Source organism: Sarcophilus harrisii, chromosome 4, assembly GCF_902635505.1.
Source record: "Sarcophilus harrisii chromosome 4, mSarHar1.11, whole genome shotgun sequence".
NCBI classification, from domain to species: Eukaryota; Metazoa; Chordata; class Mammalia; order Dasyuromorphia; family Dasyuridae; genus Sarcophilus; species Sarcophilus harrisii.
In genome coordinates this window covers 180605917-180618683 of record NC_045429.1, presented here as the reverse complement: position 1 = coordinate 180618683, position 12767 = coordinate 180605917, and the positions used below count along the sequence as shown (strand labels likewise).

The 12767-nt window shown below is 31.8% G+C and overlaps 1 protein-coding gene across 10 annotated transcripts in view; it reads right to left on the bottom strand.

Moving 5' to 3' along the window:
• FAM184A (family with sequence similarity 184 member A) overlaps positions 1-12767 on the bottom strand; it is a 96188-nt gene that overhangs the window by 25174 nt on the left and 58247 nt on the right. For 7 of the 10 annotated variants that reach the window (XR_004233627.1, XM_031964354.1, XM_031964351.1 and 4 more), the window contains one exon: positions 4728-4769. The exons of the other annotated variants lie outside the window; for them this stretch is intronic. Coding sequence is in view for 6 of the 7 variants with exons in the window: in XM_031964354.1 (XP_031820214.1) it covers positions 4728-4769 (42 nt within the window). In the remaining variant the exon portion in view is untranslated. The remainder of the gene's footprint in view (positions 1-4727; positions 4770-12767) is intronic. 10 annotated transcript variants of the gene reach the window in all.

The window sequence follows — 12767 nt, the reverse complement described above, 5'->3', positions numbered from 1 at the left end:
CCTCCCACAACACTTTTACACGTGAAATCAGGCTGAAATGTACATTAAAAGTACTTATAAAGTGGAGGGAAAAGAAGTCTGAAAAGGACAACATGCAGCCTGAGGGGTGTGTATATGTAAGGGCTGAGGAGTGTGTATGTGTATGAGTCACCTCCTTCTCCCCAGCTGGCTGCCTTCATGAGTCAAATACCCAGCCCACTGGTTCCTGCAGCAGGATAGGTCCCCAAAAAGCATGGGGCCCACGTGCTCACCCTGATTCACTGTATCCTAGGGATTGCTCTGGTGACAGCTTTGTCACAACATGTATGAAGGGTTCTGGGAAGAAGAGGAAATTGACATTTTCTAAATGAAAGGCCTTATAAACCAATATTTTTATTTTTAAGCTTGTAAAATAGCATTAAACAGGAAAGAATACTTGACAGTGTCCTCTGGGTATGTACTTATTTAATCAATTAAATGTAATGTGTCTGGGCCATTGTGCATTAACTTAAAAGTTCCCAACACCAAAACATCTCTCCCAAATCAAACCATTTGATTTTTTTTTATATTGCAGAATTACTTGTGATAACTGACATTTTTAGTGTTTAAAGAAAAAAGAAAATTTCTGAGGAAATATTACATTTAGATTGATTACAAATGAAAAACCATGTTGACTAAATGTCATTTATATTAAAATATCTACTTCTCATGTTAAACAAATTTTCCTGTAATGGGAAGAGTAATTTTAGAAATCTGTTTTCAAGATAGATAATATCAATTCTCATATAAATCTGCCAGCATAAAAGCAAGTCAGTACATATTTTATAATATAACTTTTTAAACTTTGAAACCATTTCAAAATAATAAAATTTTACTTCAAATATCTTTCTGGATATCTGGATAAAGCTCTGTACTTATTTTAAAGACAACTCTACTCAAAGAATCTTTGTCATGCAATTTAGCATTCATATTTATTGATTATTATTCTGTCCATAAATGAATTAATCAAATGGCATAAAACTGTCAAGCCATACTTAGCATGAAAATTATATAATATTTAAAAACCAAAATGAGAAAAGCAATGCAAAATGAACTGATATTTTTATAATAACAAGTGAATTTGTTATATGCTGTGGAAACAATACAGTAAAACCTCATTAAAAACACAAAGGACAACAAAAAAAATTTAAAATTAAATAAGTTTTTGTTTACAACTTTTTGTTACATAATAATATGGCATGTAATTAATTGAAAATAGCATTTTAAAAAATATGCACTATTTTAAGTGTGTTGATAGAAACAAAATGAGGTTATACAGTATATAAAGCTATAGTTTCATCCACACTGATTACGATTCTCAAATACTCTGACAATGATTTTTAAATATTTGGATAGTTCTTATTTTATTAGTCCTCAATGATCTCTAATTTGGTTAATTTTATCATGAAATACTTGAGCCTCACTTTCCTCTAAGTTCTCATATCAATTTCATTTATTTAAATTATGTGATAAATAGGCATATTATCCTGCACACATTTTTCTTAAAAATTTTCCATGTGCCAAACAGTACTAATACAAATTACAAGTTTCAGGTCTATGTCCAATGGAATTATATGGTCTGATTAACTTTCTTGCTTTTCCTCTTTATAAGATTGTTTTTTGGTAAATTTTTCATTTAGTTTTGAAATTAAAAACTGAAGTTAGATTATTTAAAGAAAATCTTTGCTTAATCACCACCAACAAGTTTTCTTGTTTTGTGATGGATCCACAAGCTTTATAGAATCAAATGAGAAAGTTGTTAATGTGTAGAACTTGACATGATGGGACTTTAAAAGAGATTATATAATATTATGTACAATACCTAAAACCTTACTCCACAAACTCTAATTCCTGAATTCATGACATTATGATACATTGTTGACAAAAAGTGTAATCACACAGATTATAGGTTTATAGATCTATACCTGGAAAAAACTTCAGAGGCTACTTAACCCACTTCATTTTAAAGAGAGGTAACCTGAGGCTTAGTGGCAGTTAAGTGACTTGCCTAAGGTCATTCAAGAAGAAGCATCAGAGATGAGATTTGAACTGGTACTCTCCTGAACTAGAACATCAGTTCTGGGAGATTCTAATAAACAGGTAGGTCTCAACTATGAGCTGTGATGAACTGCATGTCTGTAGTTAAGAGCCTCACTTCAGAGAGGTGCATTATCAACTAGGCAAGGTGATAAATTTTTCAGCTGTAGCAACTCTCATAGACCAGTTACTAAGTTAAAGAAGTCTTGTGATCTAGAGGGAGCATGATATTGATAAATTATGAGTCTCAAAGGTATTGCAAAGTGTACTCAGTTTATTTTGTTAGCTAAGAGGGAGAGAATAGATTCTAAATTATCTCTTTAGTAAGATAGGTAGGTAAATTATATTAATTTAGTCTCCTAATGTGTTTAAACAACGATATATCTAAGTTTTTTCTAAATTTGTGTATTAGTCTGAAAGGTAACAAGTTAATGTGTGTGTCTGTGTTTAAAAACATGATTATAAGAGCAAAGAAAAGCTATGTGTAAGTAGGCTACTATTAGTATTAAATGGCAATTGTAGAAATCTACTTCAATAAAACCTCACTTACCTGTGACTTGAAAACATGTCAGTCTAAGTTTTAATGAAAGTTGTATTACAACTTTAAAAAAACATACAATTTAAACTAATTTGATAAAAGCCAAATACTTATGCTAAAGTTTTTAAAAATTAAATAATGATTTGTTATCAGTGTGTGTGTGTGTGTGTGTGTGTGTGTGTATGTATATCTTGTGTGTGTATGTGTACACACATTCCTCTAGGGACCACAAACCTCATTTATCTTTATGTCTTATACTTGTAGTTCCTAACAATTCTGTACATGGTAAGACCTTATTCAGTGACAAAATGATAAAAATAAAAATCCTTACTCAAGAATGTAAATTGGTATCCCTATAATATTTTCAAAAGATATTTTCTATATTATATATAATATAATATAATATTAATGGGGAAAAAATCTGCTAAGCAAATCTAAACTTTGGCCATACCTTGATCCAAATAATCTCAAATTTTGAATTTAATGAAGATTAAATGAATTATCATTTCTTTATCCTTTTCTTTTGGTTTTAAATGATAAATAGTAAAAAGTTCATAACTAATGGAGTAAGTTAAATAAGATGTGTTTAGATATTTGTTACATATATTCCCATTAAGCATTCTAAAGGATAACTAAAAAAAATATGAAAACATATAAAAACTAGGGTTTTTAAGAATTAATCTGGGGAGGGGGGAGTTAAATAAGAATTAATCATGATATGTACATTTCTAAAAAATACTAATTAAAATAAATTCATGTTAAGTGCTTAGTTTTACTAGTTCTCCCTTCATATTGGGATAAAAAAGGATTGGAAATATAAAATACAATTAGAGGGTTCTGAAGTATTATAATGCATAATTATAATTATAAAGCTGGTGAAATTTTACTGTTAAGATTTTCAGATGTTGGATTTAGGATTTGAATACCTTCCAGGAAGAGTATAATTTGGGGACAGAAATTCTAGAAATGATGATGGGCTCAGTCACTTAATAGTAGAATAGGAATAATTTTTTAAAAGTATACTAACATGTGATTTGGCTTAATTTTTGGTTATAATTTTGTATACTGGATTCCCCAAATTCTATGAATGATGTAAAAATAGCCAAATTAAGAATTAATTTTTAAATAATACTAATAAGCTCAAGAATAAAACATTGTTCTCAAAAGAGAAGAATTTCTAATGACATCTTATTTCATAAGAATCAATAATAACATAGTTATATGGTACTTGTACTCAAATTTTGTCTTTTAATTTGATATGGTTATAGCTTTGATGTCATAAGAAAATTCAAGTATAAATGTTTTCTTTGGTAGAGTACAAAAAATTTTCAAAGTATAAAGACTCTTGAATTTTGAGTTTTCCAAGATGTAAAAAAAAAAATTCCAAGATTTCTATTCTTCACAGAACTATTAGAGAATTAATATCATGTAGTTTAGTACAGGATTTATTTTTTGTTCTTAGAAGAAAAATGAAAACTTATATTTATAAATATCACTTTGTTACTTCAGTTTTTATATATCCTTGAATATATATAAGGTAGATAACCATTGTAAATCCCTGAAATGAGATAAAATCTCACCATACATTTCTTTGTGCTTATAACTTTTGAATTTCTAAAATATATCATGGACAAACATAAACACAAATTTTCCAAAATTTCATAAGTATTTAACAGTACCTTTTAAGTCTTGAAATCTTAAAATGAACTAAGAATCTGAAAATGTAGAAATCCATTTTTCTAGTGTTTAGGTCTGTTGGAATTCATTACTGATTTTATTATAAAGCTGACTAGTTAATTTAAAAAAAAAACACTACATTCAGAGTATCAAAGAAAAGCATCATCAATTTTTATGCTTAAGAAAAGTGCTATGAAAAGCTTGCTTTGACTTTGCATAAAAATGCTGTTTATTAATATGATAAAATATTATGCCAGATGTAAGCACATATACAAATGAATGAATGCAGTTAAAAAAAAAAGCTTTTATTAACTGTATCAGATTACATCCTCTTAATGACTCTACCAACATGTATTTTGCTATCGACAGGCTGAAGCTTTAAAGCAATGATGTCACTTATGCAAATTGAGAAGTGTAGCATGCCCTTGTGAACAAACTGTAAGTGCAGCTCACTTACATTGTTGATAGATTTATGCAAAGCTTCACCCAGACAGTGCCTCTATGAAAAGATCACAGGAATAAAGGGAAACATTCAGAAATCAACTAAGTAAAAGAAAAAGGGATAAAAGGGAGAGTAAAACACAGAACATTAATTATACTGAGGAAAAAATAAGTTGAAAAACTTCAGAGAAAGAAATTAGACAGACAAAAAATTGGTTAAGACAATATAAATCTGTAGCAGCCTTTTAAGTGTGCTGGATATGTTTATTGGTATGTTGACTTACCTATGCAAAACATTCAGCTTTTGTGCACACCCATCAGTTCTCAGCATAAAGAAGTTTGCTCATCATGGTTACTGAAGGCCTCAAAAGTAAATGTTCATTGGAAATTTTAAAGATTTAACGATAATCTAAACACATGGTTTTGTGGGTGAAAGGAAGAAAAATGTAAATATATTCATTTTTCTGGACATGTTTTGAGAAGCCCATCAAAATTTTTGAATCACATAACAATGAACAAATAATTAGAAAGGGATAAAATCACAAGGGGAAAAAAGGCCATTTCATTTCGTATTGCCCTTATATTCTTATTAAATAGCTTTTATTTAACTTTAACTTCAACTTTAGCGGAATATTGTCTTAAATATGAAATTTTCTTTAAAATGGTTTTATTACTTAGCAACTTTTTAGTATTGCTTTGATCTTTTGCTAACGTTAAAGAGAAAAAATATGTTCATTTTCTGTATTAAAAACTGAAAATGATAAGCTTGTGTCACAAACTGAAGTCTTTAGAACATTTTGAATTTTATGGCTTCTCAAACTCAACATGTCCAAAATAGAGTTTATCATTTCCCCCCCACCAAATCATTCCCCCTTCTCAACTTGCCTATTATTGTCAAAGACATCACCATCATCCCAGTTGCCTAGGCATTATCCTCAACTCCTCACTTACTCATAGTACATAAACTGTTAACAAATCTTATCATTTCTTCTTTCATCTCTCATATATATCCTTTTCTCTTTAAACTAAGAGCCAATACCCTTGTTCATACTCTCAGTTTCCACTTGGACTACTATAACGTTCTAAATTTTTGTCTTTGTCTTAAGTCTCTCCTTATTCCAATATAGTTTCCATTCTACTGCCAAAGTTTTTTTTTTTTTTTGTTTGTTTGTTTGTTTTGTTTTTTAAGAACAGGTCTGGACCATGTTACCCTTCTGCTTAATAAGGTACAGTAGCTCCCTACTCTCCATGACTGGCCATAAATCAGTTACCAAGGGTTTATTAAGTGTTCACTATGTACACATATATGGGTATGCATAAAATATAAAGTCATTCTGTGGGTGGCTGGAGTGGGGCACTAGCAGTTGGGAATAGAGGAATCAGGAAAACTTCTCATAGGTGAGCTTGGATTTAACTCCTTGAATTAAACTCAAGGAGAATTTATCACATAAGTGTTTGGTAACAAGATAAACACTATCATGACTTTCAAAAAGATAAACACTGAAAACTGGAGGAGTTTTGAAGGGAACTAGGGATTTAATGGACTAAGTGAAGAGACACAATTCTAGGAACAAGAAATAAATAAATTATGCAAAGGCAAAAATATAGGCTTTGAAATGTCATGTATCAGGAACAAAGAAAATCAGATGAGGGACTTATAGAGCAGTATTTTAAATTCCAAAAGTTTGTAAATGATTCTGGAATTGGGAGTCATCAGAGTTTATACTGAGTAGGGAACTGAAATGGGTCAGAACTGTGTGAAGGATGGTTTGGAAGACAAGACTCCAAATAGAAGGCTATTCCAATAGTCTCGGGAGAGCTGAGAAGGGACTAATTAAGATGCTGGCCCTCTAAGTAGAGAAGTGAGAGATTTTGTAGAGTCAGAACTAAACAAATATCTTTACCTAGACCATAGCTTTCTTCCCTTGCCACTATTTCTCAACATGTATGATCCCTTCTCCTCCCAACAGAATTCAAGTTCCTTGAGGATAAGGACTATCTTATATTTGTGTTCTCAATATATATTTACACATATTCAACTCCAATTTTGTATATATAAAAGTCAAAGAACTAACGTAATGGAGAATCAAGGGTAATTTTAAGGGGAAGAATCTCATAATATTATGCAGAGGGCTAATTATTAAAGAGTTAATAATGCTGGTCTTTTGATTAGAAATAAACATGCAGATTCCCTAGACATCTCAGTGAATTCTATTTAACATTATAAAGCCCTAACATTGTAGGGCTCAATGAGACTGATCAGATGTTCCTTTATAATTTGAGAAATCATCTCTAGGTAAGCCATGGGAAAATAATCTTTTTAATCTATATTTTCTATAACTGAAACCTTGAGAGCACTCTTATCAATCCTGGAATTCAAAACTAAACTAATTGATGAATACTTTAAAAAGGTAATGTTAAGAAGACTATCAGGTTGCTTCTAGAAAGACTGATATGAAAATTGGTAGACAGAATAAATTAAATATATCCTGCCAATTAGAAATCTAAAACTGGTTGTTTCATAGACATCTTAAACTCTGCATTTCCAAACTTCCCCCCAACCCCCTTCTTTTTTTCCCCCTAACTTCCCAATTTCTGTAGGTCAACACTATTCTCATAGGTACCCAGGCTTGCAACCTGTAATCCTCCACTCCTCACTTTTATCTCTCTCCATGTTCTCCCCGTACCCTTGTCATTTCTCACTTCATAACACCACTCCTATAATGCCCTCATCTCTCTTCTGACGCTGTTACCAACCTAGTGAAGACTCTCATTATCTCATACACAGGCTATTTCAACAGCTTTGTACTTAGTTTCTCTGGCTCAAATTTCTCCTCACTCTAGTCTACCTTTTCCTCAGCTGTCAAAGTAATTTTCCTAAATTATAGACCTGACCATGTCACAGCAATATTCAACAAACTCTAGTGGTTCCCTTGCTGCTTCCAAATAAAATTCTTTTTTGGATTTTAAAGTCTTTTATAATCTGGCCCCTTCCTCTCTTCCAGTTTTCTTCTATCTTACCCTCTAATTTACCACACAGTCTATTTATTCTATCAATGACACTTGGTTTCATGGTTGTTCCTCTTACACATCATTCCCATTTTCTCACTTCATACTGAAAGCATCTCATATGTTTAGAATTCTCTTTTTTTCCTCTTCTTGGTTTTAACTCAAGTAGCACATAATAAGCACCTACTATATGCCAGGCACTATGGTAAACATTAGGTAGGGATTTTAAAGAAAGACAAAAAGACAGTCTCTGCTCCCAAGGAGCTCACAGTTTAACTGGGTAGTCAACATGCAAACAATGGATGGTAGTGCCTCCCTTCTGAGATTATTTCCTATATATTTTGTGTATATCTTGTTTGTACATAATCTACAATACTATCTCCTTGATTAGACTATAAGCTCTTTGAGGTCAAGGACTATTTTTGCCTTTTTACTCTAGCTAAATTTAACACAGCACCTGGCACAAACCAAACAAGAAACACTTGTTTTGTGACTTGACTTAATAAAAGATGCACCAAATTCTTATTAGAAAGCTGTAACAATATTATAATATCATTTAGAACAGTAGATCAGAGCTAATATTCTACTTTAAACTGAACTGTTACTTTGTTAAGTTTTGTTATGAAAATTTGGGTGTAAGGGGATTTGCTGGGACTCCTACAGATAGTAACAATGAAATTGATTTATTTTTGAGGCCTTTTGGAAAGTAGGAACCACAAATTATTTATCTAGTATATATTATACTACTAGAGAGAAAAATTATTTCCCTATTATATATTATTAGAGAGAAAATTTAGAAGTTTTTAAAAATAGCTTTTTATTTTCAAAATATAGTTTTTAAAAATTCTATTCAGTATTTTCAAAGAAAAGATTTTTAACTGTTTTCTAATTATCACAGTGATAGTAGAGAAATTTGATGGAAAGAGAATAAAATTGCCTATCCAAATTGCCTATGATACCAAATATAAATTCCTTAGCTTGTTCTTGAAGGTTAAGTACCATACTATCTCACCAAATTAATATGCTATGATTTAATAACACTGGCTTGATTTTGGGTCACTTTGTTTGCTAACCCTCTAATATGACTTTTTTTTTTTTTGGCCAGCATGATTCCACCCTTGAATTATTGTGCTTTGAGGGTTTCCAACCTTTTCAAGGATGAGTACTATCCCCATTTGTAATAGTAAAAAAAACAAATACAAAAAACAGCTATTATGGTAATAATTGTACTCTAATTACACTCTTAATATGTTGGTTGCAAAAATAATGGCAGTGAACTACTATGAATTCATTATTTTAAAATAAATTTTTATTTCATCAAATATACATTTAAATGCATTTGAAAAAATAATAATATATATTTTGTGAAGCAGTATTCACTTAAAGTCAAAATTCCACAGCCTACCAGGGTTTTTCAGGTTATAAGTATAAACCACTGATCTATAAAGCTGTATGCTCTTTCACCTTATTCTCTGATGCCTGCAATTTAACCCAAATTGTAACATAGTTTTCCTCAGCATATCTTGAAGAATATTCAGGCTGCATTACATGAACTTTTTATTTTTAGTTGAGTGAAAGTCTTTCATAGCTTTGGTTGAATTTATGAATCATTATAGACCAAAATCACATTAGCAAAAAAATATGTGCAAGTTGACATAGAAATGTCTGCTACTTCCCTCACATAGTGTAATAATCACAGGCCCTATATTTTATAATCCATATTAGAAAATATTCTGACTTAGAAGAAACTATAATAGATAGAGATGACAAAAATTTATTTCTTCACCCTTATTACCATTATGTAACTGAATGTAAATTATTACAAAAAATCAGTCAGTCTTATTAATTCAATTATTGGGTTAAAAAAAGATGTTAAAAGGAAAAATGAAATTAAAAAGTCAAAACAGGGTGGAAATAAAAGCTTATGAAAGAGTTAATAAAGTATAAGTAGGTGATTTCAAGACAATGAATTACCTGTGATTTTTCTCTGACTCTTTTTAGATAGCAAAATAATCTAAGTTGGTCCAGAAACCATTCACAGAATTTAAATTTATAGGCAAAACAAAGTATGCAATTTCTTGCTTGCCATACACAAACGACCAGAAATAAAAATGTGAAAAGCACAGTAGGAGCTCACATATCTGCATCATTTGGGACCAGAAACAATCCCCAAACTTGGAAATCTGGATTTCATGTTATTTTCTAATCCACCAGCTCTCAGTACATTTCTGTTCAATATTGTCAGGCTCTACCTTGGGCTTCAAACCTATTTTATGACAACCCTGCTGTATGTTCAGTGAGCTCCAGACAGCAATGGTAGGCAAAGTCAGTTCCTTTTGGTGAACTATTTAAGAAACTAGAATGTAGACCACACTATGCTGGAACTGTCTTGGAACAGGTCCAGGAGTTGGGAAAGATATAGATAAAAGTGGAGATCAATAGCAGAGGGGACCTGGTTCCAAATAGCTAGATTAACCTAGAGAACTGGTCAGATAGGAAAGATTGCCACCTGCTTATACAGAGGGTTTCTTCACTGCAAATTCACTACACTGATGAAATCATAAGTACCAAACCTGTGCCACTGTGCTTGCCCTCCCTTCCCCAATCCAAACAAACAAACTACTATGTTCTTGCTATTTCAAATAAAACCTATTCCTAGTCAATTTCATCATTTCAAAAGAGGGAAACATAATTGCAACATTATGGCCAAATATGCAATTATTCTATTATGGGGGGAAAAAGAGGGACGAGTTTAAGGGATTTGAAGCTATTAAAGTTTTGACTTGATATTAATTGATTATGTCCTATTCTGATGTATCACTATATAATGTTTATTGATTGATGGGATTGACAATATGTATCACCCTAAAGGAAAAAATTTGTTTTTCATTTTACTATTTGGGGGTTATACTATTTTAAAAAGCAATAAAGCATTATACCCTTTCTAAGGCTGGAGTAAAAAGAGATGGCATAAAATGTAGCAGTAGTATTCTGAACCTCTGAAAACTACCTTCTGGTGCTGGGCTGTTAGGGCATTTGTAGTAGCTTTTGCTTTAGAGATGATCAGGTCCTTTAGCACCTTGATGATCACAGACCATCCACTTGAAGACTTGGAAAAGAACTTCCAGGAAGTAAAAGGAAGAAAAAGTAAAAATGTAGAATTATAAGTGACTGAAAAGAGGACCTAGGACCTTTCCAGCTAGAATGAGGTACAGATGGGGCAATGCAACTGAGACTGCTGCCTTACTTAGCAAGAATTTGGAGTCCACCTGACTTCTGACAGGACTGAGGAGAAAGGCACAAAGGTTGAGAAAATAATGAGGAAAAACATGGTGACCAGAGGCTCTACCACAACTATGTTGATATCTTGCCTCTTGTCAGGGTTGGATTTGTGACAGCTAGGCCTTGTGCCTTGTGTAGTAGTTATCTTTGAACAGTATTCCTTTTCAGACCAGGGAATCAGGAATAGAAAGCTGAATAAGCCAGGCCACTTGCAAAGTAGAATTTCTAAAATTCGGAAGCCACAGAATTCTGAAAAAATTGGTATTGATTTGAGTTCAACTATGGCATGACACCCAAAGAATCTATAATCTATGCAATAAGCTACAGTGAGGTTAGCTATGTACCACCTCTACTTAGCTAGGAGATGGGATCTGAAAGGACAGACCACTTTGGGCTGACTTTACTGAGATGTGAGACCAAAGCAGAAAGAAAGGGACTCCAAGGCTCAAAGGAGGAGGAAGGTGTTTCCTTTGGGAGAATGGAGGCAGGAAATGATTCAAACATTTCGTTCTATGATATACAGGTCTAATGCTTCTTGGTTATATGACTTTACTAATATTCCCATTTAAAAATAAGAAAAGTTGACTATATGACTTCTCAGGCCTGTTCCAATTCTAAATCTATGATCTTATAACCCAAATAAACTGTTTCATTGTACACAGGTTAACTTGAGGTCTACGTGAATATTAATATGCCATAGGGATGGGGGCAATACGAACCCAAAATACTGAGGGTTAACAACTCTAGAGACAGCAGAAAGGAATATAACAGACTTCTCTCAAAAAATAAGTAAAAAACAGTTTAGACTTCAGAGAGTTCATGTATCAAGATGGTGCTGGCCTACTCCTGTCAAGGGATATTCTATCATGTCAGAGAAGATGAGACATTAGGAAAATTATTTATCTTGCACAGAAGCATAATGTGTGAAAACAAATCTTTTAAAGAAAAATTGTTAGAGGTAAGAAAAAATCTGATATGTAAATATAGATTCCTAAACCTACTAAAATAATAACCACTATCTGGAGGAAATGGATATAATGGTAGTAAAGTTTTTTGTTCTTGTTCTTTAGTTAACTAAATGACAATTTTAAAATGACACTTAAAATACCAAAGAAGACTTCAATTTTCACAAGCTAATATGAACTACTGAAATCTTCCACTACCACCAGAATGGCAGAGTGCAAAATAACATAATGACTACTTTGGCTATTAAGATTTGTCTTCAGATGTCCAGTATAAATGCTTTACATGAGAATATTAATAACATGCCAAACTTCATTGGGATCAGTTTTAAATGAAGCATCTAATACAATTGCTTCCTTCTTCTTATCAAGTTTCTAAAGTCCCAAATTTGCTCACAAAAAATTTTAAAGCAAACATCATATAGCACCTTTCCAATATTCCATACAAAACATGTATACATTTTGGCTAACTATGCAAATACTGAAACTTCAAAAATAGATTTTAAACTCTCTTAAAAATATTTCATGTAGTTCTTTGAAATTACCAGTAGGAGAGCTTATCATATTAATTAAAAAATTTCCTAGAACAAAAATAAAAACTACAGTTAACTCTTTAAAAAGGTAAGTTAAGCTACTATGTAGTCATAGTGCTAAAGCTTATAGAGCAGTGTGCTGCTTGTCCTCAATGTATGGCTTGCCAACCAATTACTGGATTAGGGCAGTCAACATACTATTTAATCACTGGCTTTGCAAAATAGCAATAGTAGATCATAAATTTAAAAGTTGTTTAAATTATTTGAAGA